The sequence below is a fragment of the Notolabrus celidotus genome, chromosome 22 (genome assembly GCF_009762535.1).
Source record: "Notolabrus celidotus isolate fNotCel1 chromosome 22, fNotCel1.pri, whole genome shotgun sequence".
Classification (NCBI taxonomy): domain Eukaryota; kingdom Metazoa; phylum Chordata; class Actinopteri; order Labriformes; family Labridae; genus Notolabrus; species Notolabrus celidotus.
This window is the reverse complement of record NC_048293.1, coordinates 22887117-22906911: the sequence shown is the minus strand read 5'-3', so window position 1 is coordinate 22906911 and position 19795 is coordinate 22887117. Positions and strand designations below refer to the sequence as shown.

Here is a 19795-nt window from a genome sequence, read left to right as displayed (position 1 = left end):
TTCTCGGGGGGTTTGTAGACATGCCAGGGAAACATGTTTCAGGTAGAGAACCATTAAAAAGTCCATTTTGCATGATATGTCACCTTTAATCTACAATGTTGAAAATAATTAAAATACATACAAACCATTGAATGAGAAGGTGTGTCCAAACTTTTGACTGGTAGTGTCGACGAGTCTGAATCAAAAACAATGCAGCAGATTTAAATATGAATCTGAAACGCAGATATTTGACCCTTGAACTTCTCGTCTTTAGCTCAGGCTCTCTCTGAAATAAGATTGTAACAGCAGCATGAAGCTGCCTTAACTTTCACTGTACCACCTGATGCTGGGAGCTAACTTGTAAAACCTGTAGGGCTGCGTCTTCAGCTCGCTCTCTTCCTCATAGTTCATACAAATGTTCTCATGAAGTTTCAGATGGAACACAAATGTCTCCAGAATCCTTTAAGTTTACAACCATATTTATAGAAAACAGAAACAAAAACTGATTCACCAGCAGAGTTAGAAGCATCGAATGCCAGGGCAGCAGTCATCAGACAAGTTTCGGGACACTTTTTAAAGAAAATGAAGTCTTTTAAGACCCAAATAGAGAAAAATATGTACCATTAGTGCAGAGCATGACAGCTGACACAGGTGTAGCATATTTGGTGAGTGTATAGGTGTGTGAATGTGTTTGTAATCAGCTGATGTAAACACTGTTTGTTACATGAATGAGAAAATGCACGAAAAATAAAAATCATTCATAAAAAGCTTCCAAGACAGCGTAGTGTTCAGTCCGTCTGAAATTAAGGCCTCTTAATTCTCTTCATGACCTTCAATTAGTCTTTAAACTTTTTAAGGACGTGCAGGGACCCCTGTAAGAGACCAGTATCAGGACTCTCTGAACTCAGAGGATTCTGCTTATTTAAACGGAGCATCAACGGGAAGAGAGCGACGGCTGATTGTTCAAAAAACAACATGACGTGAGAGAAAACATGTCTTCTTTTCGAAAGGATGCACATCAAGAAAACAACGTGGACACTTTATCAGGACAAAGAAAGACACTGAGGAGAAGATACGATTCCTGAAGTTGGTCATGATTTCTTTTTATGGTTCCGGACATGGATAAATCCTCTCCTGAGCCCCCCTTCACACATCTGGACTCCTACCTGCCCGCCCCCCTGTGTGAAGACTGCATGAAGAGTCGTCTTAGGTTTGTATGTTGGCCCTCATTCATGATGTAGTCACACAGAAATCAACAGTCTGCATAAACTCTGCAGCTTTGGTCTCACAGAACATGTCTTCAGAAATCCTCTACCAAAGGCCTACTGGGTTTCAACTTTCAATAAAAACCTGTATGGAGAAATGTTCCTTTACTTTAAACCTGCAGACAGTGAAAGATAAACTGTGGAAAGGAAAAGAGAACCACTTTAGGAGCTGAAAATGGAACCTTTATTCAGACGGGACGTTTGATTCAACATATAAAGTCTGTCTGAGCTGAAAGAGAATCTAAACACTGCAGAAAACGGAAGAAAGGAAAGTCAACAGAGGAGAAGAATCAGAGTACAGGACAGTTTCATCATGAAGGAAACAGCCAGGAGGATAACTATTACCGGGTTTCCCCACAGGACTTGAATGCACCGTTACAGACAGAGAGCGAGAGAGAGAGATTCAGGGAGCTGAGAGTGATCCGGGTGTTTCGGCAGAACAGGGTCCGTCAGAGTCTATGTCACCTCCACCACCTGCCTCAGCTCCTCTATTAGTGGAGCCAGCTCCTTCTCCAGACTCATGATGAGGCCTGAGGACACACAGGAAGAAGAGATGTGTTATTATTACTCAAAAGAAACAGTCAACACACAAAAGAGAGGAGAAGAAGACACGAGGACCCGCTGACGAACAAGACAGCTGACGGACTTCTGCTGGATCTTATCCTGACTTGATGTTGGGTCTTTTAATAATAAAAGATTGATTGATTGATTAATGTTCTCCTCTGTGTCTGTATGAGGATCATTACACAGTGACAGTTTTCTCCTGAGCCTCAGTTTGTGTTTCGTAAGACAGAGGTGACATGTGTCTGACTCACAGGAGGAGATCTTACCTGTGTTAGCATTGCTGCTTGCAATGAAGCTGATGACCAAAGGTAACCGGTTAAACTGCACAATCTGTTCAACACAAGGAAATGACAGAAGCATTAGGACTAAAACAACCCCCCCAGAGGTAAAACAGGGTGTTCTATGAGACAGCCTCTGAGTTCTGAGGTCAGTAAAACATGTCTTAATCTTCAGATTGAAATTATTGTTCAGGAGGAAACTGAAACGTCATGATGGAGCGGCTGGTGTCTGACCTGGTAGGTGTTGTAGTAGCAGATGATGCTCTTGTTCTTAGAGAGACCCAGCTTGCTGCCCTGATCTGTGGCCAGAGCGAAAGTGGACAGGAAGCCCGGTCTCAGAGCGTGGACCGGGGCGTTATCATTGGCGACTGTGAGGAAAGAAAGGTAACCATAGTTAGAAAAACTACGGCTGTCCTGATAGTGTACAGAATGTAGATGAATTTAAAATAAATAAATAAATAATGGATGAATAATGATGATAAGAATGATCCCCATATGTCAAGCTTTTACTGTCATCAATCTCCTCTCTTCTTTGACTTCCAAGCCACTCACTAAACACAAATCATCACAACACAATAAAAACCTTCAGTATTTGATTCTCACCTTTAATAACCGGGACTCCGTCTCGGTCCGTCACCACGATCGCATGAAGCCCCTCGACACTGAACGAGACAGACATGAGTCAACGACACACAGTCGGACGTTTTCACTGCAAACTGTGACGTGTGACACAACTGAACTATTCTGCATTATGCAACCACTCATACACACCTCTGTAGCTGTTTGTACAGGTACCTCTTCAAATCCTGCAAAGGAGAAATAAAGATGACTCATTCTATCGTGGGTCACTCGGCGATTCTCTCTCCTTCAGCGAGTATCAGTCAGGTGTCAGCAGCTCATGTGCATTTCAAGTAAAAACACTGTTCCATAGTCACTGCAAACTATTAGCTGATTATTGAATAGTTCCCCGCCCCCCTGCAGACCTGAGGAGACAGACTCATTTGATGACTGTGCAAAGTTGATGTTGATGTGCTCGGTAGATATGATCTATGCATTCTACTTTTACTGAGCACAGTTTGAACCTGACCTCGTTTCTCTTTTATGTTTTTGCAGAAGTTCCTCCCAGAACTCTTTGCTGCATTAGGCTCTGCATTTTTCTCACAGAGCTGCACTGCATGCTTTGGAGGACCCTGATAATTGGGCCATCAGGAGGACTCTCTGTGCTGGTCTAAGTTTGATAAGAGGTGTGGGTTTTTTTTTTGCCTTTGGACAACATTTGTTTGGGAATCAACAACCTTTGAGTTTTTGAGGACATTTCTCTTTGGACTTAAGGATAGTTTCTGGAAAGAAGGACTTTCAGAGGGCTGCTGTGTTTAAGTGGACATTTTTCTTTCGATGTTTTGATTTGTTAAAGCTGCAGTTGGTAGGATTTGGTTAAAAAAACGGTTCTTATTTTGTGCTGTGTTTGGCATAAAAGTCATAACACTCATCAACAGCCATCAATAAATGAGGTGTTTTGAGAATATGGTGATATCTCTATTTTTCCTACAACTCTGTATCCAGCAATTTATAAATTCCAATCGCTCCCGACAGCTCTGACCAATCAGAGCAAGTCTCCTGATTGGTCCTCCTACATCGTCCTGATTGAGCGTGCAGTACGATCTGTTTGTGGGCGGGGCTTACAGGAGCACAGACGGGGAGAGGGGTGTAGTGAGAGGGAAATCTGGTGTGGAGGGTTAGCGTTTGCATTCAAAATATCTCCCTGCTGAACTGATGTTTTTTCCAGGACTACCAACAGCAGCTTTAAGAGGTTTTGTGTGAATAAACTAGTCCAGTTTATTGCAGCTATCTTTATTAAGTGGCTGTTTTATGCACAATTATAAAGGGAGTTCAAGAGGTACCAGTAAGGGTCCTTAGGGTTTGTCTGTGCCGATCCAAATATACTGATAAGTGACAGAAACGCTTGATTGTAGAAATAATAACACAACTTAAATGACAAGCTGTCCTGTTACACTTCTACAGGCAACAGAAAGACTGCTGCTCCTGACTCCTGGAACAAGCTGCAGCAGCGTCTTGAACTAAATACACTTTTACCTTTTGGACCATTTAGAAAGTTAATTTTCAATCTTTCAACCCCACTTTGTAACTGTTTTAACTAGGTTTACCTGTATATATTTATTGTATCATTTTAAATTAACAGTCCCCTCCTATTTTAGTGCATTTTAAAGTCAATCCCCTACACCTCCTTTTATTTGTATTATTTTGTTTGATCTTTTAATTGTTTCTATCTCCAAATAAAAAAAAAAGTTTTTATCCTATTTGATGATACTCTTGATGCCTTGTTTGTTTGTTTTTCGTTTCTAAATGTCACTGTAACTGACTGGATATCATTGTAAATGAGGGTTGCCCCTCAATGATCTCTCCAGTATAAATAAAGGTTGATTAATTGAACAGGCACTTAAGCTTTCACATGTTATTTTGAATGTTATTATGCTAAAAATCTTCCAGATGGTCTACAACCACAGTCAGGCAGCTGAACCACATAACAACCAGGAAGTAAAGATGAGATATTAGTCACATGACCTAATACTGCAAACAGACTTTAAATCATGTTCTCCCTCAGCTTTTAATGGCATAATATACTACTTTTTGTTCTTTTAAAAAGGTGCAAAACAATATGTTTTCCTAATAACTTCTTAGAAAACAAACCTTAAGTTTTGTCAGAGTTTAGCAAATAAGAGTGATACTCACATCTGCCATGTCGGCCACAGTTTCCTCTTCTTATATAGACCACTTGGCAACTGTGGAAATAAAAACATGTGTCTCCATTAAAGGTCTTCACCCACTTTGACTGTGTTTCAAAACAAGCAGGAGTGAATAACAGCTAACATGTTAGCTAATGAGGAGCTAACTGGTGATATTAGTTACATCCGGTGAAGCCAACTAAGTAAGCTAATCTCCGCGCGTTAAATTAACATCAAACAATAAAGTGCTGTTCAGATTAAAACAGATTATATGTTTAAATACCTTCTTTAGGTCGTTATTTCACAGACTTGACATCTAACAGCTACATACTACACAGGGGCACGAGCTGAAATCACATGACACTTATTTTGTTTCCGGTTTCAGAAGAGGCGTTCAGGGAGGTCAGGAGTGCGTGATGTCGTTTCACAGCGACGACCTTTAAGCATTCAGCCGTGACATATTAACTGTTTGATATGCTTTATATGTTCATTTGGAGTTTATATCCATACACAGTTCATGTTTGGTTATAGTAGTTGCAGATTGGTAGCTTCAGCTGCTCATTTCAATCTTGATCGCTGATTTTCCCACGTTTCCTGAATCCAGCATTGAAACCAAGCACAGCTGCATTCAAGTGCTCCTCGGATTTCTGAGTGGTGATTTGTTTTTCAGTTTTAGCCCTTAACGGAGGTGTTTCAGAGAGTTTTCACTGATGCAATGGGAAACCACGCGGGTGCTACAAAGTTCACAAGTGATATTCTACTGCTCAGAGCGCGTAATCATAATTAGTTTACTGAATTGATTTTTTAGCAGCTTTTTGACCACTTAAAAACGACTCAATCTGGCTATTTATCTGGATTAATGCGAACAATAACTTCTCCAGGCATTTTTATGTAGTGAAGATTGAGTTTTTCCACATGGTTTGCCCTAATTCTCTTGTTAACAATACAACTCATTACTTTTTACTCTAGGTGACAACATATAAAGCAAAAATCAAGGCAGATTGAGTATATGTTGGGTTAATCATTCAGATTCAGACCACTGTTGCACTCTTTAAACCAGTGAACAACCCTGATTCTATCTAGCTCAATATATATATCAAAATATTTCCTTGTGCAAAAAATTAAAACGCATGTTTGGATTGATGTCAGCAGTTTTAATATATCAATTAAATCAGCCTCATTGTGTCATTCGTATTACTTTACAGGCAACAATTGTGACAGTCATTCATGCCAACTGGAGTCTGATACTGTAATGAGACTCTGACTCCAGCCACAGTATGTTTGTACATACTTTAATATTCTCATAGTGGATATATAAAGCAAAGACAGCATTTTTTGCAGTTCCACTACCTCACAGAATAAAGAGGCCCTGAGCAGTTGTCATATCTCGGAGACCAGGTTTAAATATAGACAGTTATTAATAGACCATCCGAACAGAGTGGGCTTCACTCGTCCTCTGCCCTGACAACACCACACAACTCTGTGAAGAGGGAGAAAGCTGAACGGGTGAGTTTACACTGGAGATGAGGCTATCTAGATCAGCAGCAGAAGAAACGTTTTGAAATCATAAGAACTCAAAGAACACAAAGTGACTGTTGATGATCTGTGGTTCTCAAACTGGAGGGCAAAGGGACTGAACGTTCAGTTTGAAAGAGTTTATTCTAAGCAGACATTTTTTAAACTATATTTGTGAGTGTCAGTAGAGATGAGCTGTGATTTCCTGATGTGACTGTCCATGTGTTCTTTAAACATCCAACAACATCTGAGTTACTGTTTCTCCTTGTAACCAGTGCTTTGGAAACTGTGTAGGTGACCCTGATATTTCACCTGGTTGTTAGAAATCCACGGATAAGTGGGGCACAAGAATGAGCTCTGGTTCAGATCTGTAACATTTAGAGACTGAGTCAGTAAGCAGATTAACTCAGAGGTGGTTGCAGAGGCCTCTGTGTTTCTCTCTACGCTGAAAAAGTGGTGAATACTTCCTGTTTCTGTTGAACTCTTCTGTCCCGTGTTCTCTGACCAGCATGGGGGACATCCAGCAGTTTGAGCAGGACTTCTACCAAACCAGATATTACATTGATGATCAGGGTCAAACTGTGGCTTACTACGATAACTACGACTCCACAAACCCAGCTTATTACGACAAGTAAGTACCAAAGCTGTTAAGGACTGTTTCCACTGTGCCTGTTATATTTTATTATCTCATGCAAACATGGGAAAGTAACAACCTGAGAACTAAAACACACAGAGGGTGGTTTGTTTAGTTTGCTTCTTTGCACATGCATACTGTAAGAATAACAATATTTGTTTTTAGCCATAAGAAATGTAGTTTTCTTTAATGCAATTAGGACAGTTTCTATTTATCACAGTCTCTATCACATCCAGCTTCACAGCAGTTGGACTATGACAACATCTATATTAATAAAAACAAAAATCATGCAAACCATTCATTAACAAATTGTTGTAGGATCAAAAAACCTGATGCAAGCTTTTGCATGTGTGCACGTATGTGACATACACATTTCAGCCATCTTCCTACCGATGACTGTAACACGCTACGAAACTGATGTGCCAAGACATGTGGGAAGAAGATTCAGACTGCAATCCACAGACATGGAGATACAATGGAGGCTGCACTCTAATAGGAAAACAAAATCTGTACTCACATGTTTGTATGCATATGTCTTCACATGTGTGCTAAACTCCTGAAAATGTCATCAAATCTTTGAGGCGAGCTGCAAATGTGAACACATTTTTCAAACTGAGGTCACACAGAGTTTTTCCTGCAGGACTTTGAAGTTAACTGATGTTTAGTAAATTCAGAAGTGCACGTGTGAAAACTTTGGATTATGAAGTACTCTTGAATCCTTTCAGTCAGGGTCTATGTAATATATTTTCCATGCATCTGTGTCATTTTCAGTGGAGCTCAGACCTTCATGCCAGAAGTCCTGGATCCTTCCATGCAGCAGGACTACACCGGGCAGTACTACCAACCCGGGACTCTTGGAGACACAGGGGCAGAGTCTCCAGAGGAGGAACCTCCCCTTCTGGAGGGTAAACAGAGATCACATCTCCTCCTACATTACTGGATGCTTGACACATTTCGGCAGCTGTTGTCTGGTCATAGAGCCCAGATTTATTGACCTTTATTGCTCTCCTGTTTAATGTTTCCAAAGAAAGCCAGCTATTGTCGTTGGATGAGGAACGATTTTATGATTTAAAAAATCAGATTCAGGGTGGACTTGTTCGGTCAGATTATCAGGCTGCAGTGTCTGAACCTTTGAAAACCACCTCCACTAGAGCGCTGTAAAATCCCAGAGCTCATCACTACTTTCATCTCAATCAGCCATGGAGCAACATTTCTGTGTTTGAACTATAAATTCCCTGGACATGGCTCTCTCAAAGATCTGTTTTTTAAGTATTGATGTTTTCGTGTTCCTCCTCTTCTCTTTTTATGGTCCAGAGCTTGGCATCAACTTCGACCACATCTGGCAGAAGACGCTGACGGTGTTGAACCCTTTAAAGCCTGCAGACGGCAGCATCATGAACGAGACCGACCTGACGGGGCCCATCATCTTCTGCATCGCTTTAGGGGTCACTCTGATGATGGTTAGAAACTTAGAAGAGTTCATTCTGACACACTCAGAGCCCTGCTGTTGATTTAAACAGGTTGTGTGTGTTTCTGTCGTTTTAAGGCTGGTAAAGCTCACTTTGGTTACGTGTACGGGACCAGCGCTACAGGCTGTACAGGGATGTACATGCTGCTCAGTCTGATGAGCTCTCTGGCGGTGTCTTTTGGCTGTGTGGCCAGTGTCCTGGGCTACTGTCTCCTGCCCATGGTGGCGCTCTCTGCATTCGCTGTCTTCTACTCTTTACAGTAAGTATATTTAGTGCATGTACACTCATACTGTTTCTCAATGTTTAAACAAGGCCTCATTCCTAAAATCATGATTAATCACTGAATTTCAAAAGTTAATCGTGATTCATCGTGATTTTAATTGCACGTTTGAAATTCTGTTATTTGGCATTTCTAAACATCGTAAAGCAATCTTTACCAGTGCCATGATTAAGGAAACAAATTAATACAAAGAAATGTACTTTATGATCTTGACTTTAAGATTTGTGAGCCGGTGAGCTCAGCCGTGTTCTTCTGTCCCAACGCCTCCTCCACTTTTCTCCTCTTCTTACATGTTCTGTATTTTAGTTCACTGATAGTTTCTATGTGTGGTCATTGGATGGGGTGTAAATGATTTTAAGCAGACCCTTATCTTCCAGACTGCTAGCCGGCCTGCAGGCTGTAGACTCCCATGTATTCCCATTTCTGCCTTCATCGAGGGCAAGGAGAGCTCTTTGAATTAGCTGTGTGCTCAGCCAGTGAGCTGGATCTGAGACTTGACCAATCACAGGGCTTGTGGTCTGCATTGATTCGGCCTGTAGTTACACTTTGGGGGAGGTGTGCGTTGGCTACGTGCGTAGACCTCTGCATAGGCGTGGTGCGACGCAGACCTACGCCCGTAGGCTAGGCTGTCAATTCGACAAGGAAGTATAAACCAGGATTTGAGTCACATTAAAGGGAAACAGAATGAACACATTATTATTCTAATAACTTCGACAGCTCTAGTTAAAACCAAACAGTTTGAAAGTATGAACGTTTTTGTGAAGGTGTGTTTTCATAGATAAGATCCTGACTACCCATCCTGCAGTGTTCCAGCCAAGTTAAAGGTTTCTGAGTTGTTTGAGCCGTCGGGACTCCACTCAGGACTGATGTTTGATCTAAATCAGGTCCTGACGTTTGATAAAACTGTCTCTGATTCTTAACGCCCTCCACGGTCTGTGCTTCTGAATAAAAACCAAGAACAAGTTGGAGACGGTCATCAGTCCAGAGTCAAGGCATCATCACAGCAGTAACACTCACTGAGGGACTTCATGGTGACTGTTTTTACTTTTTAACTCCACCTTTAACTCCCTGCTTCCAGCTTCAGCCTCTGGCCTCATCAGTGAAGCAATAGAGTAACGCTGAGATCACTTCCTTGGTTAAATCCCTCTCTCTGTATCCACAGAGGAGTCCTGGGAACGGTCCTGGCCATGTTGGGGATTTGTTGGTGCAGTTTTTCAGCCTCAAAGATCTTCAGCTCCACCCTGGCCATGGAGGGCCAGCAGCTGCTGGTGGCTTATCCCTGCGCCCTGCTCTACGGGCTCTTTGCACTGCTCACTGTATTTTAACTTTCTCTAGAGGAGAAGCTTTCCTCTTCATGAAACATGCTTAGTTTTATATACTTGTATCACATTACATCCACCAGTAAAGATATAAAGGTCATGATTTGAAAAGCATCAAGGTTTTCTTGGATGATTTCTTCATTTCCAAAGACCTTGATTTTCTTGAAAGTTGAAAAATGTCGCCTTTATTTTTGTACACCACGAGTTCCTCTCTGTTTTGATTTCATGTTTGTTTTATTCAGATTTTGTTGAACCATTTCATATCCAACTGAGATTTCTGAGAATAAAGATTTCTGTAATCTCGTCTTTGTCTGAAGTATCAGTTTGTGGGACTCTGACGGGGTCATGTTTCTTTTTATTGATGAGAGGGTTTGGACGACTGAAGGACTGGAAAAGTGAAAGTTTTGTGATTGTCTGCCTGACTAAATGTGTCCACCTTTACGAAGAGTACAAATACAATTTAATAATCTGGTTAACAAACCAAAGAAAGCAGAGCTGAGGCTTGTAAATATTCCCTTCATTAACACCTGAAGATCTGAATACAGAGGGAAGAATTTTACAAGTTTGCTTCCATTAAAGTGGAGGTTAATTCTCAACTCAACTTTATTTATATATCATCTTTCATACATATAAACATGCAGCCCAAAGTGCTTCACAAAATAACAGAGAGACAGAAAACAACAGCAATAGTAAAATTAAAAAAGGCATGGTTATAAATAAAATATTTAAAAATAAAATAAATTAAATCAGGAAAATTAATAAAATAAGTAAGAGTGGAAAGTGAAGTTAAAAATAAGGTAGCATTAACAAGATCAGATAAATACAAGAAATAAATAGATAAATAAATAATTAATTAAATAAGATAAATAAATGTTAACCCAATGATTAGAATAATAATGTCCAGTCCAGGGCTAAAAATAAATTATTCCAAATTAAAAGCTAGATTAAAAAGGTAAGTCTTAAGTTTACTTTTAAATCAATAACAAAACACTTATTCGCCGTCTCCAGCCGCAGATATCCTGCAGGGCTCCTGTGTCACCAGCATGTCCTTTCCTTTTTAGAGCTTTAATTTATCAAACTGCAGTTTGAATAAAAGGAAAGGTCTCCACTTTCAGCTGAAAAGAAGACCTTCCCTCTTAATTCAGCAGAGGGAGCCACAACATCACGATCCAGAAGGGTTTCATCTCTTTCATTGGCTGATTGATCTTCAAACATGATCACCAGAGTTATAAAAGAGAAAATCAATGCACATAGAGTTGTGATAATATCAAATCCACCTCTTTATCTTCCTTCCATCGCTCCGTCTGATTGTGTGCAGCAGAAATGAAGCTGCATCAGTGTTTCTCTCTCTGCTCTAACTTCATGGATTCAAGAGGAAGCTGTGTGTGAGAGAGCATGAAGACAGTGTGCAGAGTTGTGAAGCATTCACATGAAGAGAAGAAACATATTTCTCACACAGCTCTCATGATGTATGGGGATCTGAGCGAGCTGTGACAACCGCAGAGTCCGTAATGTTCTGCAGACAGCTTGTTTTAAGAGCGAGGGGAGCGGGCCGGGGGAGGAGGGGGGAGGCACGGATGTCGACACAGCTCACTGTGATATTAACAACAGGTAACATCTAAGGGTCTCGGTCCAATCAGTCAGGTGGGTCGGGTCCCTCAGGTGCCACGCCAGCTGACAGGGTCGACCTCTGAGAGACTGAATACCAAAGCCATGATCTCGCTCTGTTCCTGTGTTTCTCTTAAAGGCTGCAGTGGCACCAAATGCAGCCAGAGACCCCTTTCTGTCACGTTCATAACAAAACTCTGTTTATTTACTCAGCTCTCATGATGAAGGTTAATAAGAGTGACAGTTTGATGTCATAAAAAGCTGCTGTGGACAAAATGTGACTAATGTAGATAAACTATGAAGAGAAAAGCAGACAAATAAACAACACTTGACTCTGTTTCAACTCTGAAGTCTGAAAACCAGGTCTATCCAACAGAGACACCGAACTGCCCAGGCTAACCTTGACACAAATTTACCCCTGAGTCATCTCTAACATCTCCAGGGCCGTCCTGGGGTCAGCTGAGAAAGGGGGTGTGCTCTCAGTATTACAAATCCAGACCAAGCAGCAACCTCCGGTCTAAAAATACGAGGCCAATACGGAAGTGCTAAAAACTGCAGTTCATCTAGGATCCGCTTGAGGCTGGCTGCAGAAAAAACGGAAACCACATACACAACAATTCAAAAAAGCTGATCCTTACAGCAGAAATAAACATGTTTACAGCCTGGTTCAAAAGACGAGTGTAGTCTGGATAGCTCATTTCTCGATCGGCACACATTGTACGGGGGGTGAATTTTTTCATAACGTGGCAATTTCGAAGATATTAAGATTACAAGCCTTCCAATGAGAGGCACAGCTGACGAGATCACTGTAGCTGTTGGCGAGGAGGCTCAAAGCCCGCCTCTGTACGTCACACTCGCTCGACAGAAGTTATGTTGAGTTCAACATTTCCAATATGGCTGCCGCGATTGGCCTCGAAACAGCGCTTCAGAAACAGACGAGTGACGTCACGGATACTACGTCCTTTATTTATACAGTCTATGGTGAAGACACAGTTATTTGACATAGAGTGGTCTAGACCTCCTATGTTTGTAAAAGCGTCTTGAGATAACGTTTGTTGTGATTTGGCGCTATACAAATAAAGATTGATTGATTGATTGAGAACCCTCGACAGACTCATACTCTGCGCCCACTGTTTGCAAAAACATATTCATAGACTCTGGGTGCTGTTTCCTGAACTCTGGGTTTTGATTTAAAAACTGAGACCAAAGTTTTGTAAAATGTGAACAGGTTTGAAAACTGAGTTCTACTTTGTAAAGTTTGCATTCTGTGGACCCTGATTTGTGAATTGTGGGCACCAGTTTGTTATCTGAGTGGAGGAGAATAAACCGTGGCCCTGATTCAGTTCAATCAAATGCTCATTTTGCAAACTGTGGGCAAAAATGTAAAAACTCTGGGGACAGATTTTTAAAATTGACATAATTTTGTAAACCGTGGGAACATTTCAGTTAACACTTTTGTAACTCTAGGCATGAGTTTGTAATCTTGTTGGTATTGATTTGTAATCTGTCTGCATGGTTTTGAATATTCCAGCCGTGGCACAGATTTTAAAATATTGGCGTTTTGTAAAATGTGGGACCATTTCGGAAACTTTAAGCTCTGTTTTGCAAACTCTGAGAAAGTTTAGTAAAATCTGAGAACAGTTTTTTGTAATTTGCATGATTTGGTTAACGATGGTCAAACATTTGTTTACCACTCTGCTCTCAGATTTATAACTGGTGACAGATATGACACCCATCACTGTGTCCTGTATGAGAAGGTTGGTTGGCCCTCTCTTGAGCAAAGGAGGAACAAACACTGGCTTTTGTTTATTTTTAAAGCGCTTGTTGGAAAGCTCCCCACCTACCTCACAGACTTGTTGGAATGGAATTGCGGAACCTGCGGGACTCGCTCTTCCGATTGGCTCATTCTGAAAGTACCACGAATAAATACCAAACTGGGTCGATCAGCATTCTCCATTGATGCCCCTAAATCATGGAATACCCTCCGACAGACCTTGAAGCTGACATCCATTCCATCTTTTGCAGAGTTTAAGACCTTGATCTCCGACCACTGTGTTTCAAACTGTATCTGCTTTAATTAATCTATTATTTTGTGTATGATTGTGTTTGTTTGTTTGTTTGTTTGTTGTTTCTAACGTCCCTGTGATCTCGACGACATTGGAAATGAGGGAAACCTCAATGTCTTTTCGAGAATAAATTAACGTTTGAATTGAATTGAATTGAATTTGTAAAGTAGGGGTAAGAGTTTGCAAACCCTTGGCATGCTTTTGTAAACTGCAGGCACAGATTTTTAAATTGGGCATGCTTTGTTTACTCTGTGAATAACTTCATAAGCTGTGGGCACAGTTTAAAACACTGTGATGTACTCTCTTAAACTCTGGGCCTGGTATGATCTTGTAAACCCTTGGCATGCTTTCGTTAAATGTGGGCGCAGGATTGTAACCTCTTGGTATTGATTTGTAAACTGCGGCATGGTTTTGGCGTCCACGGCTCGTATTGTGATCTGCTCTGTAGAGGTCTGTGCTGCTGCAGATAAACCCTGAGGTTACTTTGAGGTTACAGCTTGAAATAATCAACCCTGACATCTTGATGTGTAAAACTACAATCTTCTCACACAGTCTTACGACATTTTCATCGCCCGATCTAACAGTGTTGTTGCGGCCGCGGTTACACCATCATGTCTAACATCAGCTGTGATGTAAGGTCACGGGGAGCGCAGGCTGTGGAGCAGTCTGAGTGCTGGGTCTGTGGGTGGATCTGATCCTCACAGTGAACGCTGCGCAAGGTAAAGAATAGAAATTATATCTGCAGCTACAACACAAAAAGGACTTAACAAGTGGAAACTTTCAGTGTTGAAACATCTAACCAATGAGGAACAGAAACTGCTGCAAAAACCTGCAGTTCCCTGAGTGTCCACTAGAGGCATTCTGCAGAAGAAACACAACATGCTCATTTTTACAGCAGAATGAAACAAACACAGTTCTGGTCCCTGTAGCTCTTTCTTTTTTTGTTAAACCTGTGTGGAAATGTTTTCATTTATTCAGGATTCATCAGTCTTGGCCGAGAGTAATGCTTTATTAGGCACAATCAGGGGTGCGGCTGATCTGACTTACGGCCAAATTCCACCTGACCGGTCCGTCTCCGTTCTGCCACAGCACCGGATCTGATAGGTTTCTATTCTAGTCAATGTGTTAACTTCCTCTGGATCCGCTCCGTTGCGTTCCGGCTGCGTCTCTGACCCGGCAGGTCGGAGTCCTCCGGATCAGATACGCAAGACTTCTATTTTTTGCCGGATGCCGGAGCACGACGCATCAATCTCAACAGAGCAGATGGAGCGGGACAGGAAGTCAGGCACCAAAACAAAATGAAATCATCCGGTTAGTTTTCAGAATCAAACACTCTGTGTTATCACCAGATCGTATTTCACTTAACTACAACAACAAACCATCATGATGAGCGGAGCCAGGCCTGGAGTCAACAGAGTCAGAGGTTTTCAGAGGACCAGAAAGACAACATGGATGAGGAGAGGAGGAGGAAAATCCTTGATTCAGTGATTACAGTGGGAAAACCTCGGTCACATGAGTCCAGCTGTCTGGCGGTCCTGCTTCGTGCTGCGTGCTGAAAACACAACCAGTGGATGTTGACGGATGAGAGCACGGAGACGGGCCTGACACGGATCTGGTGGAAGTCCTGTGTGAGGCACCTCATCGCCTGTTTCTAGATCACCTGAAAGTTGTTGGTCTCTCTGGGGTCACCCTGTGGTGTCTGGAGAGATGTTATAAAGCCAAAAGGGGGCATTCTGGAAATGTTGACTCCATGTTTCAAACTCTCAATCACACCAAACCCCTCTGCATGAGTGTGTTCTCTCTGACTTGAAGTCGCCTGTAGGTGTGAGTGTGTGTGTGAATGGTTGCTCGTCTCTTTGTGTGTGTGCCCATGTGATAGACTGCAGATCCGTCCAGGGTGTAGCCGTTTCTTGCACGATGACAGCTGCGATATGAGAGACCATTTGAAACTGTTCATCCGTATAGTAACAATGAGTACAAAACTGTCCTTAAATCATGTATCAGAGTCAGGGTACTGAACCTTTGGTGCTTCAGTCTGTGAGTTGACGCTGGAGACCTGAGCGCAGTGAGTCCAACAGAAGCCGAGGAAAAGACAGATTTAATGCACTTTTAATTGAACCATTATGTGCTGGACCTCGAGGCCCTCACATCTGTATTAGCATGCTGCAGTACCTCTCAATATTCCTGTGCCGATTAAGGACATTAAACTCAGTAATTGCACTAATTGGAGTTATTTGTAAGACAAATAGAATAGAGCTGCCATTAAAAAGCCTCGGGAACATTTAGTGTGAGATTGATTTGATAAAGCAGCTGCCTGTGTTTTCCAGCTCTCTATAAATGATCCAGAAAATGTCCTAATGAAGAATACCAGTGGGGAAATCATTATGTATCCTGGGGGTCTCACAAACACTTCATGTAAGGTGGAGTTCTGTATCTGTAGGTGACCTGGAGAGAAAACATTCCCTCCTAATGAACGCTCTCAGAGAAACCAGCACGGCTGACTGAAGCCTAACTAACCCCTGAAGAAATGTGATTTCCAAAGTCCTGCTTCTCCTGGAGCCGGTTTGTAAATGAGGCAGAGTGGAAATGAAGCAAGTCACTGAACATTATTCTATTATGAACACCTAATTATGAAGCTTTTTAACACAATTAGATAACAGACCTACCTCAGAGCGCTCGACTTAAAATGTGGCACTGATTTGATTAAACCCGGTAACTGGATGTTTATATATCTCTGACAATATGAGGTAAGGATATGGAAGCCTGCTGTATTCAAATGATTTAAACTTTGCATTTTAAGCATTTTAATTTTACAAATATGTTTGTTATTCTGCAGAAACAGTTAAAATACTCTTCAGGAAGAAGTGTGCCTATGAACGAGTGTTAATATGATTCAGGATGATTTAAAAGCCTTTAAATGAAAACAGAAATGTTGATTTGTAATCTGAACAGAAGAAAAACATCTTATAATAAATTAACCTGCTTTTGATTTCACCTCAGCAGTGTCGTGCAGAGTTGGATGGAGGATCATGTGGAGATAAAAACAGTATTTTTTTGACACAAGTGCAAATATCATCAACTCGATGTTGTACAGAGCAAGGCACGAATCATTCTGTGTCTTTCTTTGGACTTCAGTCACTTCATTTCACACATTTTGGAAGCTTAAATTAATTTGAGATATCATGTGGTTATGCCCACCATGACCTCACTGATGTCCCACAGTTTACGGGCCACTTCCTGGTCCGTGGCCTTGTCCAGCAGAACCTGACGCTTACAATCAGCGTAGCACTCGCCCTGCGCGCCGTCTACATCCGGGCTGCAGGCCAGATACACTGAAGTCTGAGCTCCTTCTTCTGGGCTCTTAAACAGGCCCCAGGAAAGCAGGTTAAAGAGGGGCTTAGCTAAAACCGGGACGTGCACATGCCTCCCCAGATTAGTCCTCACGATGCCGGGAGTCAGAGCGTTCACCGTGACTCCGCTGCCCTCCAGGCGACGGGCTAACTCACGGGTGAACAGCAGGTTGGCCAGTTTGCTGCGACCGTAAGCGAAGGCTTTGTCGTAGCTCTGCTCACTGTTCAGGTCTTCAAAGTTGATGTGTCCGTGCTTGTAGAGCTTAGAGGATACTACGATGACACGGCTGGGTGCGGACTGTTTCAGGAGGTCCAGCAGAAGGTGCGTGAGCAGGAAATGGCCCAGGTGGTTCACTCCAAACTGCATCTCAAAGCCGTCCTCTGTTTTGGTGTAAGGACACTGGTAGACACCGGCGTTGTTGATCAGGACGTCTAACCGAAGCTCCTCCTGTTCAGAGGCACAAAGAAGAGCAGATATTAAACATTGTGCAATTATTACGATACAATGTACTTTATTGTCCCCGTAGGGAAATTTGTCTTTGACATCAGTGCTGCACATGTTACCTGCTCCTACAAAAATCACCACAATGACACAAGAACACATAAATAAATAAGAAAAGTACAATAAATAATACACATTCATACAACACACAGCATACTCTTAAAGAGAGAGCACCATAACACTGTCCCAACCCTAACAGGCTATTTAATATCTAAAATTCTAATAGAGATCGGCACAAAGGAGTTTTTAAAATGATTCAATTTACATTTGGGGACTCTGTACCTTCTTCCAGATGGTAAAAGTTCATACTCAGGGTAAAGGATGTGCAACGGGTCTCCAAGTATTCTCTGGGCCTGCCCAAGAACACACTGCTCATAAATGGCCATAGCAAGAACATATATATCAAAAATGTATAATTATGAATTAATGTTTACACATCTACCAACATAGATTTCAGTGTTTTTAAACAGTAGCTCAACACCCAGATATCTGCTAATATGACAAATCACTTTTTTTAAAAACGTATTTATTTTCTAAATATTCATTTATTTATTTGATTGTATTTTAACAATTATATATTTTTATTTTAAAGGCACTGTGAGGAGTTTTTAACCAGCTGAGAAACAGACTGAATCCGACACTGATGCCTCTTTATGACCTTCAAAAGCAAACAAGACCATGAACAACAACACTGATACCTTCTCTGTTGTCAGTTTTAATGCCTTAAACCACTCAGAGGGGGTAGGTGTCAGACCACATGATTGATATTTGGCTTTAGAAACACCCTTTTTTTGGCTGTTTTTAAGGAGTGATAAATCTGGCTGTTATAAGACATTAGGGTGAGTTTTTGTTGAAAACACTACTTTTGCATGTACAGAACAAGAGATAAGAGGTATCACTTTGTCCACAAGGGGGCACCAAAATTGATATAAATCAAAAGTTCCTCACAGCAGCTTTAAAATATTATCATTTATTATTATTATATTTTTTAATTCATTCACTTATTTTGTTTTTTTGACACAAGAAAATAAGCTTCAATAGTTTACATTGATCTCCTGTAGATAATGTGTAAAAATTCAAATTGACATCTGAAAAAAAAAAATACTATTACCACCTACTGAAGAGAACTCCATTAAAAAAATGCCATGATTTATTTTTTGCAGGAAGACATATTAATTACAATATAATAACTACTTACAGTGTTCTTTATAAACCACAGTGTGATGCTCATCAGTGCTTTTATAAATAATAAATCTGTGCAGCAGATTATTTTTAACTTGCAGATAATAAAAGAAGGAAGCAGCTTTTCATGTCACGTGTGCAGGATGAACATACTTTGAATGCTAATTTAAAAAGTTGAATTTTGCTTGAATAAGTGTTATTATTAAAATCAAATGTATGCCGAATTAAACAGTTCTAGGACCCATTTCAGAATATGTGTTCCTGAATTCAGTTGGTGTCATGGATTTTAATAATAAAGCCTCATTTATTTAAAATCCACATTTTCTCCATGAAGTTCATTTAAATGTTAATTATCAGGAGAGTTAACTCCTCTGTGTCACAGTGAGCACTTCATCAACCTTTTTAATGTCTTCACAGAAAGCCTGCACAGATCTGAGCGAAGCGAGATCCAGCTGTTTCACGACCAGCTTACTACAGTCTGCCCCGGTCTCCTGCAGGATCTCCCGGGCTGCCTCCTCCGCCCTGCACCGGTCCCTGCAGGCCAGGATCACCCGGCCCTGGAGCCTCACGAGGCCGGCTGCTGTGGCCCTCCCGATCCCGCTGTTGGCCCCGGTCACTATGATGGTCTTTCCATTCATCATGATGAGGGACTGAGGCATCCACTGAGCTGCAAGTCACTGTAGCATCGACAGCTAAGGTGATGACTACACAACAACACATAAACACTACATTACCCAGAGTTCTCCACGGGGGAGTGTTGCGTTTAGGAACCTCCGAAAAATGGCATTCTAAGTATTTAACTTTACTTTAGGCCACAGGTTTATCATGAAAGGGGGAATATAAATCTGTGAGCAGTTTAATTTAACATTTAGGTTTATTTATGATTTTTTTCCAATACAACAATAATTATTCACAGTGATGACACATACTGATTGATAGAAATTCCCCACCCACCACCCATGGTAACATTTAGAGGGAAGACAACTTAATATGAAAAGATAAAGAATATGCAGTACAATAGATAAACTTTTTGGAGCCAG

General features: G+C 41.3%; 3 protein-coding genes across 4 annotated transcripts; 1 reads left to right on the top strand and 2 right to left on the bottom strand.

Annotated features, from left to right (window-relative positions):
- Nucleotides 1-1405: 1405 nt before the first annotated feature.
- On the bottom strand, nucleotides 1406-5244 carry lamtor3 (late endosomal/lysosomal adaptor, MAPK and MTOR activator 3). The gene is made up of 7 exons (XM_034674733.1): nucleotides 5114-5244; nucleotides 4838-4887; nucleotides 2858-2892; nucleotides 2690-2748; nucleotides 2321-2454; nucleotides 2075-2138; nucleotides 1406-1774 (listed from the first exon to the last, which is right to left on the bottom strand). Exons 2-7 carry the CDS (start codon nucleotides 4844-4846, stop codon nucleotides 1701-1703), a joined length of 375 nt encoding a protein of 124 aa, XP_034530624.1. The 5' UTR covers nucleotides 4847-4887; nucleotides 5114-5244; the 3' UTR covers nucleotides 1406-1700.
- A 229-nt stretch (nucleotides 5245-5473) lies between these two features.
- On the top strand, nucleotides 5474-10351 carry LOC117806061 (protein YIPF7-like). 2 transcript variants are annotated; one of them, XM_034674732.1, is made up of 6 exons: nucleotides 5474-6336; nucleotides 6854-6976; nucleotides 7751-7884; nucleotides 8294-8439; nucleotides 8526-8707; nucleotides 9686-9874. In XM_034674732.1, exons 2-6 carry the CDS (start codon nucleotides 6855-6857, stop codon nucleotides 9837-9839), a joined length of 738 nt encoding a protein of 245 aa, XP_034530623.1. In that variant the 5' UTR covers nucleotides 5474-6336; nucleotide 6854; the 3' UTR covers nucleotides 9840-9874. The 2 variants fall into 2 exon arrangements, with proteins under 2 accessions (XP_034530623.1, XP_034530620.1); XM_034674729.1 differs by lacking the exon at nucleotides 9686-9874 and adding an exon at nucleotides 9891-10351 and having other exon boundaries at nucleotides 5479-6336.
- Nucleotides 10352-16492: 6141 nt separating this feature from the next.
- On the bottom strand, nucleotides 16493-19499 carry LOC117806060 (retinol dehydrogenase 14-like). The gene is made up of 2 exons (XM_034674728.1): nucleotides 19154-19499; nucleotides 16493-17519 (listed from the first exon to the last, which is right to left on the bottom strand). The coding sequence occupies exons 1-2, from the start codon at nucleotides 19412-19414 to the stop codon at nucleotides 16902-16904; spliced, it is 879 nt and encodes a 292-aa protein (XP_034530619.1). The 5' UTR covers nucleotides 19415-19499; the 3' UTR covers nucleotides 16493-16901.
- Nucleotides 19500-19795: the final 296 nt, after the last annotated feature.